The 23,257-nt window shown below is 40.1% G+C and overlaps 1 protein-coding gene across 1 annotated transcript; it reads right to left on the bottom strand.

Annotated features, from left to right (window-relative positions):
* Positions 1-1,998: 1,998 nt before the first annotated feature.
* LOC145787890 (uncharacterized) lies at positions 1,999-17,927 on the bottom strand. Its single transcript, XM_082599729.1, has 4 exons — positions 17,879-17,927; positions 9,678-9,867; positions 8,364-8,596; positions 1,999-7,800 (listed from the first exon to the last, which is right to left on the bottom strand). The coding sequence occupies exons 1-4, from the start codon at positions 17,925-17,927 to the stop codon at positions 3,818-3,820; spliced, it is 4,455 nt and encodes a 1,484-aa protein (XP_082455855.1). The 3' UTR covers positions 1,999-3,817.
* Positions 17,928-23,257: the final 5,330 nt, after the last annotated feature.

Raw genomic sequence — 23,257 nt, 5'->3', positions numbered from 1 at the left:
GGCACTATAAAATGAATTAATAAAAAAGTTTTCAAATCTTGAATTAAGGCATGCAAGTGTCTTCCTTTCTGAAAATCAATAAACATAAATACCAACAACATATATCTAGCTCAAATAGTACTAATTTTATCATTTAAAACGTGATTTAGGGGGCTCGATTTAAAAATGTTGTTGGGGCAGGGTCTAAACAGGGTCAGATTTCAAAAAAATTTGGGATTTACTAATATTTTGGGCTAAGGCAAAAGTCTATCACCCAGGCAAGTTGAAATGAAAAAATTGCCTGAAAAGGGGCCACCCTAGTATGGTAGCCTAGGTTAGTGGCAAGAATAAACAGGTCCCTTGTGTTAAGAATGATTTTTGTTTTGTACCGTACAACATGTGATATGCCAGGCTTATAAGGTATTTGAAGATAAGAGCAATTTCATGTGCCTATATTCAGAAAAAGTAAATACAGAAGAACGCTTCTGCTAAAAGTACAGGACAGGTTTTTCCTGCTCGCAACATCACTAGTCAAGGATATTTATAATTACGGTATTGTAAATGTTAAAAATGAAATGATAATTAAACTATCTGAAATGCTATTTTGCTTACACCTAACAATTATTTAAAACAAAACACTTTTATTGGTGAAAATAAATTGAATATGTGAATTCACAAAGGGCCCAACCCCCTGTTTTTTTATTTTACTTTTTGTGCTTTCCGATTTCTTTCAACGTCTTCTAAATGATACTTTAAAAAAACAGCCAAATTTTTCAAACATATCGGTACACACATAAAAAATATCCTATCAATTTTTTCATTGATTTTAAAATGGGCCCAACTACAGCAATTGCACTTTAACTTTTTTATAGTTTCTCCACAGAATCCTCACTGAGTGAACTTTTTAGGTATGATGCTTCTTACCAGTATGTTTAAGCATATAATCATTATCGAAGTTTCACGACAAAAGTAAATGACCAAAATAATTAAAACAGTTGTGCCAAAAACACTTTGTGGCGATTGGGCCCTTTTTGAATTCATATATTCAATTGCATCAAACCTGTTATATGTTAAATACATTTCTGCAGATCATGTTACTAACGTTATCGCATTTTAACTTTATTTTTAGAAATGTTTTAATGTAGTTAGGGGACCAAATTTGTATAATAGGGCCCAAATTTGAGATGTTTTAGTACAATAAGGGCCTAAATCATCTTCTTAATGGACAAGTACATGCAGTGAACTTTAGCAACTCAAAAACACTTTACTGAAACGCAAAAATCTATTATTTGTGGGCCCCTGAGATGGTGGGCCCGAGGTCTGGGCCCCCCTTGACACGGCACTGCTTGAAACCTATAAAAGTATTGACGCCTACGGTACTAAGGTAAAAAAATTGGGGGCCCCCAAAGCTAGGGGGCCTGAGGCCTGTGCCTCGTGTGCCTCATGGTTAATCGGGCCTTGCTCTTAAACTATAAACACTTTCAAAAGTTTTCGTAAATTACTGCAAGACATTTTTTGTATGCAAACGCTTTAGTTTTAGAGCAACTACTTGTAATTAGCCCTAGGGCCGCAATACCTTTTGAATTGCGGAAAGTTAAGCCTGTTTCCCTGGCCCGTTCCGATTTTCTAACTTTGCCAAAGCGTCCTACAGAGTTTTCGATTCACACTCTCCTTCCACAGGTACCTCAACTTCCCAACCTGGCCCCTGCGACCTAAGCTGGTGAGCCTTCTCCCCGGGTGCATCGCCTCTCTAAAACACGCCGCTCCCCGCCACCTCGGGTGTCGCAAGCCGATTCTTTGAAGTCTCTAAACTGGCTGTGCAGTGCTCGTCTCGCCATGGCGATTGTTTGTACCCGTGCGTTGTCGATGCTGATAAATCAGCTCATCTTCATAACCGTTCAATAAACAAAATAATACACTAAAAACGCAATAAAATACGTAGTAAGAACGCACTAAGAACGTAAAATCGCAAAAAAAAAAAAAAAGTAGTAAGAACAAAGAGATAGAAAAACTGCAACAACGAAAAAAAAACAAACGGAACGACCTGGACCTGGAGAGCAAAAATTTTGCAACCGACTTTCAAAATGCGTAAAAAACGAAAACCCTGAAGAACTGACTGCCCTAAATAGGCTACCAAGGTTTCTATTTGGTAAGGGCACAAAAAGGTGACAAGGCAATGTGATTGTGATGTAACAATTTTTCCAAAAGCAATAAAATTGCGCAACAGCCAGCTTAAAAACTGTGTGAAATATGATGGGCATTTTCATATTTTTTGAGCAATTTTAGAGTGAATTTTATCTTGTTAAGTGAATATAGTGAATAAGAGTGAATTTTAATTAATAAATATTTGAAATTTCAAAAGTACATCATGAGCCGCACCAAAACGTACTCGTGGGCCGTGTGTTTGAGACCCTTGTTCTAGAGCAGGGGTGGGGAACCTTTTTAGTATTGCGGGCCACATAAAATCAGAAATAACACAGGCGGGCCACTAAAAATTTTGAAATTTTATTTACAGATAAAAATGCAGCGAAGTAGACAATGATTTATTTCACTTTCGCAGCTAGTGGGATGGCTGAAAGTTTTTATTTTTGGTGAGTCGTGTGATGTCTGCTGACACGGAAGATTTTGCAACTCTTAACTGCATCTCCACGTTTTTATCAGTCAATTTGGAGCGAAGCCGACTTTTTGTTAGATTTAATTTGGAAAAAAACTGCTCGCAACGGCTTTGCTTCCAAACAGAGACACATATTTCAAAGCATGTGTCCGCATGACTGGAAAATCATCAGCATTTATGTAGCGTTGATAAAAGTTGAGCAGTGGAATGTTTTGGTACATCGCTTTCAACGTACCGTCACTCTGGAGATCTACTATTTCATGTTGGAAGTTACTAGGAACATCAGTTGCAAACACATTGAAGGGAGAGGCAAAAATATCTAACTCCATTTCTTTACTCTACATGTTCAAAAATCTTGCATTAAGTCTCCATAAGATTGGCACATACATGAGCATATTTGGCTTAATGTTGACGCGGGCCACATGGAACAGTCACGCGGGCCGCATTCGGTTCGCGGGCCGCATTCGGTTCGCGGGCCGCAGGTTCCCCACCCCTGTTCTAGAGCTTTGGTTACAATTACAACAGTGTGTCAACCACATAACAAAGCATAGTGACATCATAAAAAAGATCACACTCTTTGTTTCCACATTTGCTGTTGTTAACAGGAATATTGCCAATTATCACACTTGTGATACAAAACGCATTTCTTGTGATACAAAACGCATTTCTTGTGATACAAAACTGTGAAAGCCTGACCGTTTCACAGTCAGGTAGCTCACAGAGGAAGTTTCTCAATTCCGGGAGGACTAAACCGCCTCCAACTAAATATCTTCACGAAAAGTAGAAAAAAAACATGAAACGTTGGCCAAGGTCACCCTGCACTACCCAAGTGGTAGTTAGTCTATGACTGTTTTAATATAGGAATCCAACATAATATTAAGCAAGACTAAAGATCTTATTTCAAAGTTACTGCTGATGCCAACAAGAGCGCTCGAAGAAGAGTTTGAGATGGAGATATCCAAGTGAAATATAGGAAATCAAGGAATCATGGGCGACTGCAGATGCGGAGAATCCTTGCAAATAAGCATTAAATTGTCACAAAACAATGGCTTATCATATTTACAAATTGCGTACAATTCTGTAAACTTTGTTTAATAAATTCTTTCAATCTTTCTGCAAAATTCGTTTTTCAAAAATCAAAAGATTTTGACGAGTTATCTGCATAAGCTCCAAATATTAAGCTATGGACCTAACTCAATGTGAAATCGTGTCAGATACAAAGCTTTAGTCTTTCTTGTTGTTGCACTCTGCGCACCTTCCTTTGCTTCCTCCGTTGATGGTAAGTGTTTCAGTGAGTTTTTCGCAATATTTGCAAAACTTTTTCTCAATCCGTTTAATTAAGAATGCTTCTGCTCCATGTTCTGGACTGAATCCAATGCAGAATTCCACTCTTAGTCGTTTTTCTGCATGTCGTACTCCGTAAAGATCATACAGTTTTGGAACAAAGTAAATTTCGACTCGATTTCCAAATTTTTTAACCCAAGGTACATCGACACTAATAATTCCATTCAAGGGGCTTGAAGATTTCACTACTGTTCCCGTGCAAACGTGTAGTTTGTTCACTCCTTCAGCGTCTTTCCAAAATCGTTTATCTTTTTCCCAAACACCTAATTTGTTGCTACTGACAAGCTTTCTAACAGTGAGGTTTTGATGTTTTGCAAGCCATTCAAACTTCCAGTGAGATGCAAAATTGCGAAACCTTTGGCTCTGCATTCGCTTCTTGAGATCGATAGCTCCACTGTTGTAAAGTGCACTCTGGTCTTGCCCAGGACCAAAAATCGACAGAACAAAGTTTATAACATACGCGTAAAAGGTTGCAAGGCCATCTTCATTCCTTCGGACCCATTCGTCAATATATTGTAAAACTTTATTTAAAGTGTATGTGTCATCAGTTAAGTCATGGCGAATTGCATCAAGCCATTCCCTCATGTCCACAGACACAAAAATGTACTTTGAAGGGCTTGAGAAAGCTTCATGACATGCTCTCTCGTAGAGATGAATAATTTCTTCAATGTCTTTTTTCTCAGTGACATTATCGATGGAGAGAAAGTGCTTAGGCCTACTGCCATGTCTGTTGTAATTCATCTTCAAACTGGCAATTTGGCTTCTGCAAAGAGGTATGTTAGTCTCTCCTTCAGTTTTATTCCATAGATTCATGTTGCCTCTAATATTGCCAAAGCACGTATTGAACGTTTCAATACTTACTCCATAATCATATATTCTTCTCAACTCAATGTCAAGAGTTTGCTGTCGACATTCAGCCAAAAGTTGGTCACAAACCGAATGAGCTTCGCGAACAAGTTCAGAAATTTCTTCTTGTTGTTTTCCAAGCTTGTTAAAAAACGCTCTTTTACAACCATCTTGGAATTTTTTGTCGACGTATTCAGCAATCAATAGCCGAGCACGCACTTCGCCAATGTATCCAAAACTTAAATTGCGAGTAGCATAACGTCGGCCAGAAGAGAAATGTTGAACTGCTTTTTTCACCATATTAATCATCTTAGATGGTGAAGCAGAATGAGATGCTAACATGGATACTAATGATCGTAGCTCGATCTTTGCCTGCCGAAGGTAACAATTTCCAAACATGTGGTGTATTCTACCTCGAACGTCATCAGTCATTAATGGGTCGACTTCAACTTTTTCGCTCTTTCGAATGTCAAGAGCAGTTCGCAACGACTTTTCGGCTTCTTCGAACCTTTCCATGATGTTCAACAGTCTTCCCAAATGAGCATGGAATTCTGTGTGCTTTGGAAAAGTGTAAGTGAGTTGGCGAAGGATCTCAACACGATTGTCCTTTACCGGAATCTGTTCAAGTAACCTTGACAATGAAAATCGCTTGCTGTAGCCATCTTTCACGTCCATGTCAATGTAGTCTCTTCGTAAGATCATTTCTGTCAAAATTTTTGTTAATGTTTCAGGCTGACTTCCTTTAACAGCGTTTCTAATCATTGCAATGAAATCAATCACAAGCTCGTGTAAGTTGCACAGCGCCTCAGGAGTGAGGTCTTTGTTCCCTGACAGCTCAAGGTCGATAGATGGAGCAAGAACTTGTTCTAGGATCTCTTTCGCAACCACATTGTAACTGATCTTCCAGACTCCCCTGGTTTCCAAAATAAATTGCCTTCCTGTGTATTCCATATCTTCAAGCGTGACGAAGTCATTTTTCTGTCCTTTCTTCAGCAAATTGTGAAATGTTTCACGGTGTAAACCACTTTGACCATAATACAACACAAGAGACAAGTAAGCTACGACTTTTTGCCAATTATGAAGGTTCTTTATTCGATCAGTGTGGGTTTCCATTTTCAAATACCCATGCACATATTTTCTCACTCCTTTAAACTTGTGGTTGAAAGCGGTCAATCCATATTCGAAAACAAATCTCGTCTTCTTCCTTTTGTTAACATCATCAGTCAAAGCTGAAAGAGCATTTTCACTCTGTGGAGCAAATTTGGAAAAAACTTTAGTCAAATTTTCTGCTTCCGTAGGAGAAACTTTTCCAGGTAACAAACAAGTACGCGTACTGGGGTTGAATTTTGTGTCAGAGATATCAGCGTTACTTCTTTGAACGTGTAGTATGACAATGGCATATTTGTTGCTCTCGTATAGTTGTTCAACTTCATTAATGCTTCTACCATCAACCAGCAACACCACAGGTAGAAGAGTCTTTTCGTGAAGAAATCGAACACTGTCCTTTATTTGCGTTACTGACAGAGTAAGATTCGGAACAACTACACCACAAGGGACTTTTGTGTGCAAGTCCCAAAGTAGTTGTCGAGCAAATGTCGTTCCTCCACCTCCAGGTGCATGAAGAATCTTGATCACAACAGATTTGTGATCTTTGAGGATTTCTTTCTTCAGAAAATCAGACACATTTTTTCTTGCTTGTCTTTGAACTGCGATAGTGTTAGCAGCGAGTTCATCCCATGTGATTGTACTTCCCATTACGAAGTTGCATCCTAAGTTTTCCGTTGTTCGTTGTGCTATCTCATCTTGAGATTCCAAAGAAAGAACTTCAATAAAGTCTTTGATCCATACATAATCCTTAGAAATCTCCACAATGTCCAAGTCATCTTCATCATCTTTGGCTTTCGGAAGTCTAAAAGAATTGTTCAAGAGCCTTTCCGGAACTTGAACGAAACCAAAATATTTAAATACGACATCAGGGTCAGTACACATTGTGCTTTCTGACAACTCGTAATACTTGATGAAGTTTTGCAAAGATGCATTCTGGTAAGATTTTTCATCAGTACACAATATAAAACGTTTTTGCAACGTATCTGATTTGAAAGCAGGATAAAGAATGGATAAAAAACGATCCAAACAACTTATATAAATGTCATCATCATCGTACCATAGAATTACAAATACAGGCATTGTACATAAGGAGCAAAAGTTGGCCACGGCAGAACACTCTTTTTCAAGACTATCTTTGAAGGTTGTGAACCAGTGAAGAGGGCTACCATTAAATAATGTGTCGGACTGACTAGAAAAACCAAGTGGAAAAAACCAGTCGACTTTGTCATGCATGAGTGGTTTGGAAGATTCCTTACATGTCGAAATAGTGTGGTTCTCCAGCAAAGATTCTACTGAGGAAAGCAGACCGTTATTCCTGCTGTCTATGTCAAAGTCAAAAACCTTTAACCAAGGAATATTGGATATTTCTTGAGAAAATGAAGACGATATTAAAGTACGAGATATTAGAAAGAAAGAGTAGCGCGAATCAAATTCAGGAAGCAACTTCCTCAAGGGATCGGTTATTGTCCAATCGATGATCGTGGTCTCAGATGGGACATTTTCATTTGGAAGTTCAGAGCCTAATAAACCAACCCATTTTTGAGTACGCTCATTCTCTTCTAAAGAATGTTCATTCGTTGAAGAAGAAGAAGTAGTTACATTCTTGTGTGGTTTTACTTTTATAGGATTTTCCACTTCATGAAACCAAATGTGAGTTTGTAAAGCTCCATTTTCAGTTTGGTAAACAACGCCACGTTTGAAATAAAAATCAGAGGATTTTGTAAGATAATTTGCAAGATTTTGTGTCAGATCGTCATCAACCAAATGGCAGAAGCAACCATACTTATGATTAAATGTTTCTTGGAGCTCTTGAACATCAATTTTCAATCGCATTTCAGATCGTCTTGGGTTGATTATTGAATGAATCAGTAAATTTGCATAAAATTCCCTGAATGATATTTCGTGGCTCTCTGCAACATAAGAAGTAAGGTACTTTAAAGCTACAAATTCACGCAGCAAATGTAACAATTCATTAGCAAATGCAATAAGAGGATGACATATAAATCAACGCGTTTTTTCACGCAGAAGACTTGGGTTAAGTTACTGTTTCCACAGCAACCTAACCCAAGACAGTTTCCACTCTGCTTATCTACAACAACAATGAGTAGCCGTTGTATGGAGAAAGTTACGGTGAAAGTAAAAGTGTCGAAGAGATTGGACACCCCATCACAACAGGTTGTCCGTGCCATGCCCAAGTCAATACTTCCGTTAACAAAAAGTGTTTTTTTTTTTTTCAAAGTCTGGTTCATATTCATGAGTAGCCTATACACGCACTTCGTTGCAGACAGGGCGACGTTACTTCGACCATAGTTTCTCGTCAGTGCAGTAAACATACAACGTCAAATCTTTAAGGCCAGATCAGGGCAGCTAATTTGTTTATGTATAGGATATGGATAACTTTAGAAGATGCAAATGGTTTGTGTTAGGACATCTGTTAAACTACCGGTATTACATTACACGACAGCTTTCTTACGGTATAGTTTGCGGGCTTTCACAAACCCAGAGATCTGCGTGGCAATTTGAGTTGGACCTTCACTCATCAGAAGACGAATGTTGTTTTTATATATCGGGCGAATACGTTTCAAACCATCTTCATATAAAATGAGAGTCTTAGAAGCGTCTAAAGCTCCTTGATGTGGAGGAGGCGGCAGCACTGCCAAAAAGGCTTGGTACGCTTTTGAATTTTCTTTTTTAAGAATGATGATGCTGCAATTAAAACATTGTGCCAGATAAAGTAAATTTTAGCTCAGTTGGTTAAGCACCTGCGTAAACGAACAAAGAAACTGCAAGATCAAGCAGCGCTAGTTCAGTTCTCGGAATGTGCCGCTTGAGCAACGCATTTCAAGTGCTGCTCTCCCTTCAGCGGCACTTAGTGGATGGAATAACACTCAAACAATCCCACTGCAACAATGGGAAACTTTAATTTACCAATCTCGGTAACCCAGCCTGTGTCGGCGGTTCAAAGCCTCTTGAAGTATGCGAAATTGCCAGGATTAAGCTCTCAAAGAAGTTTTGTTAGTCCGAGGATAAAGATTCAATCAATCAAATTACTCACGAAAGTCACAGCATTGCGAAGTGAAGCAATATGATAAGTGCTAAACTTTATTGCAAATCTTTAGGCTATTTTAAAAAGACATATAACTTACAACCAAGCAACCACACGGCATATAACATAATCCATTAAAATTGAACATAAACTATAAGCTACAAACGTTTTCGGCCATACACACATTAGCCCTTATCAAGTAACAAAAAAAATAACTGCTTATCATATCTACAATGAAAATGAATAGCTGATCTAAACACTGAATTGAAAAACGAAATTAATGCAAAATGAAACGGCAGAGCGTAGGAGAAAGGCACATCACATGGCGTTTAAATTACGCGAGGCAAAGACGCATCATATGACGCATCAAGAAAAGACGTTGATTAAATAAGAAGCGCCTGAGGCAAACAACTGTGTATTGAGGCGAGGATTGTATGATTTTTTTTGTTACTTGATAAGGGCTAACGTGTGTATGGCCGAAAACGTTTGTAGCTTATAGTTTATGTTCAATTTTAATGGATTATGTTAGATGCCGAGTGGTTGCTTGGTTGTATAATTGTATATGTCTGTGGTTGAAGAAAGTGACCTCTTTACCAAAATTTTATTTTAAAAAGCACAAACCCATTAACAATGGCACTTTTTATCCCAACACTGTACAAGATAACAAAACCTTGTAAGCTGAAATTAAAACAAGCTTTAAGTGAAACGCGGATGACGTTTACAAATTTAAAAGCCGCTCACGTGAATTCAGCATGTTTCACTCTTGATATGAGGTTTTCTTGCTTCAGTCTACCAGCAGGGATATCGCGGCTCATCGTGTATCTTTTCTGGAGAAGCTCTTTTTCTACTTTCCCAATCAGCGACCGAACACAGTCGTGACCCAGTATTGTGATGTCACAATCTTGCATCCCTGATGAGGAAGCTGTAGTAGCTGTACACAAATTATTTACTTGTTAAATTTTGTTTGTTTGTTTGTTTTATTATCTTTATCCTGCATTGCGGGAAAGCGGACTTGAGCGCTATGCATCGGTGTACGCCTTCCGACGTAGGGGAAGGTGGGGCAAGATGGGACGTGGGGCAGGACGGGACACCGTGGATATTTTTAAAAGTATTAGCTTTAGCGTCCTCTACCCATTTAGATGTTAAAGGACACCATGATTCTCGATGACTTGCAAAAAAAAAAATGTTCAGAGAAAAAACGTGGTTGTGGCAACAAGATAACTGATTAGAGGCTAGTTGCTATAAGAAATCTTATCAAAACTTTTCACATTTTAGCATGATTTCAGAAAAATTTGGAAGATGATACGTGGTCTGGAGATACAGTAATAAAAGTGCTTTTTGGGGCATCTGACTTTTTAGATGTGAGTTGCATATATAATAAACAAACAAAAAATTTCAAAATGTCAGTCATTGGGGCAAAACGGGACAGAGCTGCTTGGGGCAGGATGGGACATCTGTTCTGCTTATAATGGGCGTGGCAATTTTGTATGTGATTTTTATGGAAAAAAGTAGTCTGTCATTTTGCCCTGATGTAATTACGTGTGCTGTAAATGCAAGTCATTTTTGAAATTACAAGATATTATCAGTAGATTTGTGGTTTTACAGGTGATTCCTCATATGAACAATACGTGTCCCGTCCTGCCCCAGGTGTGGGGCAAGATGGGACAAATCATTTGTTTTTGTTTTTGTTAATTATAAGGTCATGCGATACTAACTGAGTCTTTGTATCTTGCTGGTTGGTAGTGGTGTGCAATAGAAATAACATGATACCAAAGTTACCGATATTGATAAAAAGGAATTCCATCGATTAAAGTTAAGTGTCTCGTCCTGCCCCACCTTCCCCCTACACCTGACCCACGCTGCAGCCGACTGCAATGTCTGTTTCCGGTTGTCTACCGTACTTTACTTATGACTTAAATTTGGTACTACCCATTACTCGAAATCGATCACTGGATAGAGGCAATTATCGTAAAGTTTCTTGCCCAGAGAAACAACAGCAAGTGCGGGTGGCTGGAGTCGAACATGCAGGCTCTCGACTGCGAGCCCAACGCGCTAACCACTCGGCCACTGCTGCCGATGTATGCAGTAGTAGTAGTTCACATGTAGTAGTTCACATCTACATGTAGTAGTTCACACACTCAAGTCAAGCTAAACAAACAAAAATTCAAATCAAAAAATAAATATCTTAAAATGTAGATAGCCTGCTAAACTCATGTTTAGCGAACGTTTCGAACAACTGTTTTCATTATCAGTACCATTAAATGAAAGCAATCTCTGATCCCGCTAAGTTTTAAATTGAATTAAAATTACAGTACAACTCAAACATATGATTTAGGCCTATAGTAGCTGTTTCCAGAAGGGGATCCAGCTTCGTCTAAAAAAAATCTTAAAAGAGTAAACAACATAAAAGTTGAGGTTTATAAAACTAGACGAGAGTTCTTGTGGCTTAAGCTACCTCTAAAAATTAACAAAAAATGTTTAAGTTTGATCGTTTTTTAAGCTTTTTGATACGGTTCCAAGAATGCTTTTTGGCAGACTATCACTCTAAAGCAGTGTTTCCCAAACTTTTTTTAATAGCGGCCTTCTGGACAAAAAACAGAGTATCAAATTCCCACTTCGACAAAAAAAAGTAAAACCAAAGTTATTTGCCATTCATCACAACTTAAAGTCCAACTTTAATGAGACGTTGGAGGTCGGTGCAGACTCTTGATATCGAGTTCTAGTTTGGATAGGAACAATCTTAAGTCTACCTGTCTAACTATGTCACGACGGTTTCTTTTTTTATCCAGAAGCGTGGTCACGGCACTGAAAACACACTCCACCAACCATGAGCGGGGAAAGGCAATGATAACAATTTTGACCCGATTCTACACGTGAGGGTATTTCTCTTTGATTTGGTTCTGCAGCCATAAAAATATATATGAGGTATTGAACTTCGGTTTGAGTTCAAAATCGCTTGGCAATGTTATCAGTTCCTCAAGAATTCCATGTTTGGAAATATCACAGAATGGGTCGATTGTCCAGTCAGGAATTTCTAACTGGAATACATCCTGCAATCGAACTCCCGAAAATCTCTTTGCGTAGTTTTGGAAGATATTTGCTGTACGTCTTTACATCAACATCAGATATGCCTCTGTCACTATTATCAAGTTGTTGCAATTTAGTGTAATTCTACTGTTCATGACAGGGCATGTTGTTGGTGTGAGTAACTGCCCCGATTTACTCTCAGCGCCCTTCAGCGACCCCTTCATGATTGCAAACGCCCCCAGGTGGGCGCTGGCGCCCATTTTGGGAACCAGTGCTTTAAATAATATATTTAACTAAACTTACAATGCAACAGATTAAACCAGCCACGTTTTCATAAAAACATTTTGGAGGAGCAACGAGCTCCGTAAATTTATAATTTTTATAATTTATTTATTTGCATCAGACAAAGCTGTCCATATCCAAAACAAAACAACAAAATAATACACAAACTGCAAATGCACAAATAACGAACAACAACAACGAAATAACATCAAAAAATAACAAAATAATACACAAACTGCAAATGCACAAAATCTCAATAAATAGGCTATCTACTGTTACAAGTTTACAGACAATGGTACGGTAGCATTACAAGTTAGAAGAACTGAAAGTATTGAGAACGATAAAAACAATCAGATGACATGGCAGCCATCAAAACTAGTTAATAGCATACATAGAATTATTATAATGAAGACGGTAATTTGATATACGATGGCAATCAGACCTCATCAGGGAGGCAACAATAGAGTTAGACGATACTTCGCATCTTCCAACAAAAGAAAAAACATATTTACGAAGTAATGCATCAAATGTTATGATGTTACACAAGACTTGATGTTCACGTACGCTATAGTGTTTAGGCAAATTATGTATAATTCTAAACGCATTATTGAAGGCAACACGCAGACGATTAATGTCACGTTGATGATAATTTTCCCACAGATGACATGCATACATTGGAGTACAAAAAACGGTCGTCGTCGTGTGAGCGTCTGGGGCCGAGAGTCTATCCTTTTACCACCCCAGATTCACGATATTCCCGGACTACACTGGAAGGCTACTAGAGAGCAGCCAGTCTTTGGTTTCATCATCCATGACACGCAGACCTTCCACTCCGTTAGGTGGCTTGAAGATGGAGCAGTCATTGATGATGTGGTCTGTGGTCTGTTCCTCGGCACCACATTCACAGGAGGAGGAAGAGGCCATTCCCCATTGGTGCATGGTTGAGCGGAAAAGCCCGACACCCGTACGGAGACGGTTGAGGCGCACCCATGCCTGTCTTGGTAGTGTTGGACCGATGGGGCGCGTGTCGGCGTCGGGGATGAATGAATAGAGTCTGGTGGCACTTGACTTCCATTCAGAACTCCATTTATGGTCCGCCCAAGTAGCCGCAGAGATGTCTTGTACTTCAGCTTCGTTATGAGAAGTTGAGCGGCTGGTACGAATGGGTGTCTTGATTTCAGTCGACGGGGGTGCTCGTTTGGGAGAGCAGAAATCTTGTGGTGGAGAAGGTGGTTAGGCTCCAGTGCCCGTCGACCGAGGGACAGAGTTGGCTTCTTCGCGACGAAGCTCAACGGGTTGGATGCCAGCGAAAATGGGGAGATGGTCCAATGGTGTGGGACGCAGGCATCCGGTCACTGTGCGCAGGGCGCTGTTTATGGCAGTGTCGATGTTATGGCAGTGAGCACTGCGGCACCAAACAGGTGCACAGTACTCTGCTGAAGAGTAGACAAGGGTTAAGGCTGTTATACGCAAAGTGTCAGCCCTCGCCCCCCAGCTAGAGCCTGCCAGGCGCTTGAGTAGCGCAGTGCGGGATGTAAGTTTCTTGCGCAGTGACACAAAATGGTGGCGGTATGTGAGCGATCTGTCCAGTGTCACCCCAAGATATCTTGGTGCGGGGCAGAAGGACAGAGATTTTCCGTTGTTTTGGACGTGTAGCTCACGATCAGCTTCTCGATTATGGAGGTGGAAAGCTGCTTCCACAGTTTTGGTTTCGCTGAGTTTCAGTCGCCAGCTCTGGAGATAGGCTGAGAGAGTTTTCATGTCCTGGCTCAAGGTGTCTTCTAGATTTTCCCACGACTTTGTGGAGTGGAGAATTGCCAGGTCGTCCGCATAAGCATATTTTGCGGAGACCGTAGTTGGCAGGTCGTGGGTGTAGATGTTGAAAAGAAGTGGAGCCAGGACCGATCCCTGTGGGACGCCGTTTTTCAGGCGTCTCAGTCTGCTTCGCCGTGAGCTACCGGTGGTGAGGGTGAAGCTTCGATTCCTGAGAAGTTCCATAATCATATGAACCATATGTCGGTCAGGAAGCAGGCGTAGCAGCTTGCAAGTAAGGCCGCGATGCCATACGGTGTCATAGGCAGCTGTAAGATCTAGAAAGACAGCGCCGGCCTTCTTTTTTGCCTCAAAGCAATCCTCGATGTCTTGGCTTAAGAGTGTGACCTGATCTACGGTGGATTTTCCGCGCCGAAACCCAGCTTGCTCTTTTGGAAGGAGCGGGTCGATGATTGGGTTGACGCGTGCGTAGATCAGTCTTTCGAGGATCATGAAAGGAACACAGAGGAGGGATATCTGACGATAACTCCTTGGGTCCTTTGGTGGCTTGTGAGGCTTAGGGATCGCAACTGTTAAAGCTCTTCTCCAGATTTTTGGGATTGTGAGGTGGTGCAGGCAGGAAGAGAGGAATCTACGTAACCAGGACTTTAGGGTATGGCCAGCATGGAGCACAAGCTCAGGGCAGATCTTATCCGGCCCAGGAGACTTGTGTGGTTTCACTAGGCGGAGGGCGGTGGCGAATTCCTCTGGGGTGAAGTCTCCAGAGATTGCTTCCTCTTGTGGTGTTTCCACTCGCCAAAGGGCAGATACTTCCTTGAAAACAAGGCGGGATGCCTTGTGGTCTTTTGTCTTGTAGACCCCGTTCTGCACCAGCTGGGAAGCGATGGCATTAGCAGAAACGGGGCACTGACGAGGGGAGTTTGCTGAGCGCCCAGTGAGGTTGTTGATGATGCTCCAGGCTTTGCGGCTTGAGTGTGAGAAGTCGATGGTTTGGACAGCTTCGTTCCATCACTCAAGCTTCTTTGTGTCCAAAAAAACGGTAAAAGAGAATTGACAACATAAAAGTTGACCAGAAATCCTTGAAGCTGACGTCCAAAGAAAATGAAAATACGCGAAAGTGGGGAATCACTCAGAAAAAACTTGGAAAATTTGACTTTTTTTGGCTCCAAAATGCTTTTCGTTTAAGACATACACATAGTGTTTAATTATAATTCAACAGAAAAGAGCTACGCTTTGGTTTAAATTTGAATTTGAGCTCAAAACTATTGTTTCAAGGATGATTGCGGTAGCCTAACCCCTGAGACATTTTATTGATTAATTGTTTGATGACATTTCGACTTTTGAAATCTTTCTTAACGAATGAGGACAGTTTGAGTGGAAAAAGACTTCGGACTTTTTTCCGTTTACCAACTTTATGTATCTGGATGATCAACTATTTATGTACGAAAACATGATTATTTCTCATTGTTTGAGGGCACATGGCTAAATGGCTTCTCCGCAAATCAGCCATTAACCAAGAAAACAAGCATTTGTATGTTTGTTTGTTTGTTTGTTTGTTTATCTTTATCCTGCATTGCGGGAAAGCGGACTTGAGCGCTATGCATCGGTGTACGCCTTCCGACATACACCTGACCCACGCTGCAGCCGACGGCAATGTCTGTTTTTCGGTTGTCTACTTATGACTTAAATTTGGTATTACCCATTACTCGAAATCGATCACTAGGTAGAGGCAATTATCGTAAAGTTTCTTGCCCAGAGAAACAACAGCAAGTGCGGGTGGCTGGAGTCGAACATGCAGGCTCTCGACTGCGAGCCCAACGCGCTAACCACTCGGCCACGGCTGCCGATTGTTTTATGCCATTGGTTCGGTTAATGTACAGTCAAATGGAATGAGCAATGCAATGTAAGAGAAAATTAAAAAAAAAAAAAAAAGCTACAATGTTTTTTGTTTTTGATGGCATGCGATCAACTACCCCTATGGATCGGCTACTGCTGTGGTATACAAAAGTGATTTTTTTAACCGGTGTTCTTGAAAACACCAGTGTTTCCTGAAAGATTGTCAACTGTTCGGCAAGAAATTTATTAGTTGGACTGAAGTTTCATGGAGCACCAGTCAAAAATCAAAACCACAAGAGTTTAGCGTTTGTCTTTTTGCAATTCCTGCCCGACTATCAACTTTGTGCTCATCTACACAGGTCCTACTGAGAAAAACTGACAGTGAATAAACTGTTGTGATGTTTATTTCATACCAGGCTTATCGTTAAAAAATGTCGTTTGGTGTTTTGCAAGATTATTTTAATGCATAAAGAGTTCCCTGGCTCAAAAAAGGTTAAAAAACATTGGTCTACAATAAGCATAGGCTACCGTACAATTTGACTTGGATGGAATAATTTCCCGCTAACAATAACAACACTTCAATAGTCGGAAAACTTTACTTTGTCAATCTCGGTAACCGGCCCTGCATCAAAAGCCTCTACAAGTAGGCTAAGCGAAACTATCAGAAATAACCAATCAAGGCTTTGTCAGTCCGGGGGTAAAGATTCAAAACCAACAATCTCTTCAATGGCAGGCAGCATTAATCAACAGTAAGCTAACGATATAGTCTACTCTACTCTATACCAATCATAGCAGTGATCTAAAAAGGGTAGAAGCGGCAAAACGCGGACGTTATAACGTGCATGATATCAAAGCAGGACATTCAGTTTAAAATATGGCACGGTCGCAACACCTACGTCTAACTTATATCTTCCCTATCCTTTGTCATAAAAAGAAAAGCATATTTTTAAATTACAAAATTCTTGCTCGGAAAAAAAGTAGGCTAGGCTACACCTTAAATGTTTGTGTGTTAAAAATATCAACTGGCAAAAAATCAGACTATGGCTCCAATCTGGCTCCTGTTGGTACCAAGAATTTCAGACTCTCACTCCGGCCAAGGCTCCGGCTCCAAATAGTCCAAAGCTTGGCTTTTGTATACCTCTGACTACCACCTGCACGTGTAAACGTTACTGTTTGTAAGTTACGTAAAGTAAATGTCTTCTTGCTTTGCAGCAGTAAGCAGCATTAAATTATGTTGAATAAGCATAAAATAAGCTACCGTACGTAGCGTACAACACTTGGCAACGTGCAGCTTAAAATTTGACTGAAGGCTGATCTGTTAGTAGCCAAAATCGTGAGTATAAGTTGATAGTTTGAGTATTAGTTGATAAATAGAGTCTTTGTCTATATTTTGTGAGAGTTTGAGTTACTTTTGTGCTGTTTTTACCATTCAAATAACGAAATAGATTTTGGCACTTGTACTGGAAATCCAAAAAGCGTCTGGCAACACCAGTATTTCGGAAAATATTGTCATTTTGTCAACATAATTTTAGGAGGTTTGCAGTGATTTGGGATTCAGTGATCACACTTTGGCAATTTAAATTGTTTAAATTATCATTTAAAAGGAATATAAAGTGAATTTAGCTTAAACTTCAAAATTGAAAATACATTGGCCTTCAGTCAGCCCTCCAGTTCGTACGTTGTCAAGGCCTGTGTATACAGATCGCCATGCGTACAACATACAAGTTGCTTGCAGGAAAACGTAACCGATGCTGCATCGGTAAATCGTCGTATGAATTAACGTAACGTTTTAACTTTTTCCAAGTTATGCAATGTAGTCTAGGACGGATCCAGGACCAGGAGAGGGGGGCAATAGGGGCGATCGCCTCCCTAAGACATAGAAAACTAACTTTATTCACCTTGTATTTGCAAGTGCGGATTAATGTAAACCTACACATCATTGCGTTTTGATAAAATCGCCGCCCTCCTCCTAAGCCTACTTGCTGGATCCGCCCTTGATGTAGTCCTCAAGCAAATCCACTCACTTGACAAGTAGTCACCATCACTTTTGTCGAAATCTTTGTCTTCAAGCATTGCAAAAATAAACAAGTCTAATTTTATTTTAACCCAAGTAGAAAAAATTTGAACCAATTAACAGCCATTTTCACCAAATTTGAACTTTCTGTGTACTACCGTTGAGACTACCTCGTGTGTAGCCTACTATCACCAGACCCCCATTGGCCTCCAGCCGCCGAGTCAGCCGCGTAGCGGCTGACTGACACAATGTCTTGGCCTCCCCTAACAAACTTTCTAAATACGCCACTGGTCACGCATGTCTCAAAGGGGAGTTGTCTCCCCCCGCTCCAGGATACGCTATTGAAATCGAGTTTCTCCATCTTTTTGGCATGTTCGATTGATTCTAGTCAAGACAACAAACTTGAACTCCCATATTTTTTCGAACCTTCGACTTCAAAAAAGTAAGATTATTCCTAATCTCGAACTCGATTATAATCAAAATTCGAAAGCTTTCAACATGTGTTTCTTGGCAGTCGAGTGTAGCATGAATTCAGCGATAGACCCGTGTTTCGCCTAGGGACAGTGGAATACCGTCTCTAGTTTCGCCCATGAGGCTGGGCTCATCAGTATCGCACCAGTAGCCTAATTAGCGAAACACAATGCTCGCTGTTCTATGGTGAGTAATCAGGTAGTGCTGACGCCAGGAAGATCGCTCCTTCTCAACTAAGCTTTCAAACATTTAATTGATTCAAACTCTTATTTTCTTACTGAATTGTCTGTCGCCCTACCTGGTAATTATGCATTAAGGAACTATGTATTTTTCTGGACTGAACTTGCAAGCCCAATCAGTTGTGAATAAAGACCAGAAAGCAAAAATGAGACAAATAGCCTACCTGCAGTATCTGTATCAGTGGCGTCGTTAGGGGGGGGGGGGGCGGGAGGGGCGGACCGCCCCAAGCGGCACGTCTGGGGGTGACACTTTCAGACTACGATTTTTGATTTTGATTATAATCTGATAAAAAACGCATTTCATTTTCATATGCTTTTTCTTGAAGGGGCGGCAAAATCTGAATCCGCCCCGGGCGGCACATTCCCTAGCATTCCCTAGCTACGCCACTGTGCAGTATTTACAAATGCCTTGCAAGTCGCCATTAAACCGTAGCTTATGATTGGTTGGTGGTTTCATTCTAGTCATTTTTAGTGGCAGAATTTCGACTTGTTAAAGTGGCTACCTACTCCTCAGTGCCGGTCTTTGGGGTGTGCAAACCGTGCGATCGCACAGGGCCCGCAATTTACTCAGAAAATGCAGTAATTTTGTCATTTCCAATGGAAAAATTCAACAAATGAATTCAACAAAGAAATTAGCAACAAGAAAACATAGAGACTCAACGGGTGCAACCTATTTCGTCCCCTGAACATTTCGTACCCTGAAAAGATCAAGAAAAAAAACAAAGCCGAAGTCGCTGATCGGAGTTGCCGCAAACGTTTCAAAATTTCTCTCGATCTTTTCAGGAGACGAAATAGGTCGAAATTTGATTTTGTTACTCCGATTTCAGGGTACGAAATCGGGGTACGAATTCTTCAGGGGACGAAATAGGTTGCATCCATACTCAACATAATGACATAGCTTGATTTTCCGAAAAATGCCGAAGAAAACATGATCTTATCCTTTTGCTATGCCACCGGACAGCACCATTTTACAGTAATATTCATACCCAATTTTTTGTTGAACATGCTCTCAGAATGCCTCAAATTCAAAGTAATTTTTCAAAATTTTCTTGGGGAGGCCCCCCAGATCCCCCACCACTGGGTGTCGCCTTCGGCGATCACGCCGTCAGGTTTCGCCCTTCGACCGTCAAACCACCCCCCTCTCCTGTCAAAATACCTAGCTACGCTACTGAATTGGATTATTGTCATTGAGGCCCGCAAAGCATATTCCGCACAGGGGCCGAAATACCCTAAGACCGGCACTGTACTCGTAATTTGCTTACAAAATTTACCAGTACAGCTGCACTGTAAATACATTTGAACAAATCTTTAGCGATATTTCATCGAATAGCTTAAACCTGATAGCTTTTACTCGTACCCTCAGAAGAAATCACTACTAAGCTATTGCTGGAAGATTTGAGGCTTCTTATTGTTTGCTTCTTTATTTGAGTCTCAAAGGAATAGAACAAAAGATATCTTGATGTGAAAGCCGATGTTTTGTCTCAACTGCAAAATCAGATAGGCTACTGTAGCATGAAAGTAATTGTAGGCAAGCGTTTTGCACGTTGTTTCAAGGTTTTCAAACGCCGCAACAACGTATAGGCTACGGTTTAAAATTAAAAACTAAAAGACAATTTACGGTGGCCTAAGTTGATTCAACTAAACATATAAGATTTCCAGATGAGAAGAAAATAAAAAAACACGAGTAGAAAATATGTTGCTGAATTGGCTAAAATCAGTTATATACAGTACAGTAGACTGGAGCGTTCGTCAAAAATGCGTGGCTTCATCACTAAAGCTTAATTCATTCTAAAGCCTAAAGGTCATGGGTACATTAGTAGGCTATATATTTTCTTGTTCAAATAGAAAATGTGGTTCTTTTTAGTAACAGAGCAAAGTTCAAAGCCTCACTTGCATATACGGAACTGCACGAAAATACGCCAAACTAAAAACACATTTAAGAAAAATAACAACAATTAAGCCACGTATGCGCTAAGTTAATCAATGCAAAATTTTTTTGCTGTCTTAGACTTATATAAAGTTTCTCAATACGGGTATAACCAGGGCTTTGAAAGTTTTACAATTAGCAGTCTAAACAAGTGTCAATAAATGTATTCTTGTCAGTGATTCACAGCATCAATAAGAGTCGCAAGGGTCTTCTTTACACTACACTACGCTAAGTGGTGCACCCAAATTTGTTTACAAGCTCAAAATGAGAAACTTCTTGCTGATTGCGTTAAATCATAATGTGACCAGATATTATTGTTAATGTGACCAGATAACATCGTGAATCTGGGGTGGTAAAAGGATAGACCCTCGGCCCCAGAGGCTCACACGACGACGACGACGATTGTTTAAAGGCTATTTTCAAAATAGTCTATGCCAATGCTTGTTTATTTAAATTAATTTAAAATTTGGAAAACAGCACAACATTTAACCGAATAGACTTTTTAAAATCTGTTGAAGACTGTTGTAAATTCCACTCACACATTGCATCACAGGGGCGGATCCAGAGGGGGGCGATTGGGGCGATCGCCCCCCCTAAAACCCAAGAAAGTAGCTTTATTGTTCATTTATATGTATATAATTTGGAAAACAACATGTCGAAAGCAATGCTGAATAAGTCTTTCGCCATGTTCAAAAATTAGGTTAGGCTAGGGTAGGCTATAATAATAACATAGTATAAGGCTGTTATTTCATCGCAGAGTCTAATTACCGAACGAAATTACTAAAATTTAAAAAGTTATTAAACTTTTTGCCGGCACTGTAGAGCATAGCCAGAAATCCCTTAGCCTAGATAAGTTGGTTGACGGAGCAGATTTTTGCAACTTTGACGGTCAGACATGGAACTAAAACCAATGGTTTTAGTTCCACGTCTGACCGTCAAAGTTGCAAAAACCTGCTCCGTCAACCAACCTAGACTATCTGGAATTCTACCTTGAAATTGCATCTAGAAACAGCAAAGCTCAATTTTTTTTCAATGAGACTTTAGCATCTTGACACCTAACATCATTGCTACCACGAAATTGCTCAAGTACCGACCCGATAGCATTGACAAAAGTCATTTGGTGGAATCTGCTCTATGTTCAGAGATCCAACTATGGAAGGAGAAGTGGGAAAATAAAACTGTTCTGGCGACTGCTGCAGTCTTACCGATGACTGCAGAAGAAGCTTTACAACCGTGTGATAAAAATGTGTACACAATCGTACACTCTCTTCTAAAAATACTATTAACCTTGCCAGTCAGCGTAGCATCAGCCGAAAGAAACTGTTCATTTCTTCGGTCGTTGAAAACCTGGCTGAGGAATAACATCGGCGAGGAAAGACTGAATGGATTAGCCTTAGGCTACTATACCAGCATTGGGACATTTTAATTGACACAGACTCCGTGATAAATCGATTTGCCAACAGTAGAAACCGCAAACTTGACTTTGTGTTGTAGCCTATAGTCAAAGGTATGACACCTGTTAGTAGGCTATTGCCCGTACCGGCAAAGTAGCTTTTATTTTCATTTTATTTGTGAAGTCCACAGAAATAGTTGTTTCTGTTATTGTTAGTCTCTTTTTTTGTCTGCTGCAGCGACCGTGCATGACACGTTTTAAGGAGGACTAGGCCTATATCTTTTGGTCGTCATTAAATTATGTTTAGCTGCCATTCTATTGTACAAATTGTAGTGTTTCGCTGGTCCAAAATAAAAATTTACAATTGATACCTAGCCTATAGTGGCGATTCTACGGGGGGTGGAGCATAACCTAGTGTTTTGACCTGGCCCCCACTTTTGTTGCTCATTATATGTTGAATGTATGCATAACCTTTCCTCATTGCTCTTTGTAACAATTCAAAACTTGTCAGAGGAATAAAACCTCGAAGTTATATAGTAAGTCTATAACCTCAATGTTTGCATCAATATTGGGAAGACAGAATTAGGCTACCTGTTATTATCTTTCCGAGGTCAATTTTTAAATTGCCGTGAAACAATCAAGAGTGAAACCTTCAGTCTCAACTATAAATGCGGCTAGGTTGCTCAGGCTTCAACTTGACATGGCAAGGGCATATCAGCTCTTCATCCCTCCCTTTGTTAAACAACAGCATTGTTGAAGGTTTTTTAAGTTATAGAATTTCAATTTCTCATAATTTGTGTTCGAAATGCTCTCGGAACTCATCAAATTCAACCTAAATTTTCTAGGGGAGACCCCCGTCGTTGTTTGTGCCGGGCTGATCACTTGCCTGAATATCAATGACATCGCCCCCCCCTAACGTTAATACCTGGATCCGCCCCTGTTGCATCAAAGCTTTTCTACTGACTTGTTATCGAACACTGTAAGTCTGTAGCTGAGTAAACACTGCGGCAGTTCCTGTTTCAGTCAAAAGACGCAAGGTAAATGTGTATGGTTTGCTGTGGTGTCAAGTTGCCTCGAGGAAACAAGTTTAAACTTGTCGAGTTTAAGTTATGCTAGAAAACAAATCAGCAACGTTTGTGGTAAAAGTCTATAGTTTGTAGGTTACAAACATGCAAAACATCAACGTCAAAGTTGCTATTTTTCGCTTAAAACTACGCTCATATCCCTCTCAGCAAGATCTCAAAATAGAAATGAATTACTTTTAATCTTGTTGCAAACATTTTCCCATAAGTACATGGACTAGTGGACTACATTGACTTCAAACATTTCCTTCTTGATATTTTGTAGGCTTCCATACTA

The sequence above is a fragment of the Aplidium turbinatum genome, chromosome 18 (genome assembly GCF_918807975.1).
Source record: "Aplidium turbinatum chromosome 18, kaAplTurb1.1, whole genome shotgun sequence".
NCBI lineage: Eukaryota > Metazoa > Chordata > Ascidiacea > Aplousobranchia > Polyclinidae > Aplidium > Aplidium turbinatum.
This window is presented reverse-complemented; position numbering and strand designations above follow the sequence as displayed.

Coding starts and splice junctions, on each gene's coding strand:
- LOC145787890 (XM_082599729.1), bottom strand. CDS start 17,927: ATGCTTGAAGACAAAGATTTCGACAAAAGTGATGGTGACTACTTGTCA. Junction 9,868..17,878: donor TGATGGTGACTACTTGTCAA/GTGAGTGGATTT, acceptor ATTTGTGTACAG/CTACTACAGCTTCCTCATCA. Junction 8,597..9,677: donor GTGAAACATGCTGAATTCAC/GTGAGCGGCTTT, acceptor TTTTAATTGCAG/CATCATCATTCTTAAAAAAG.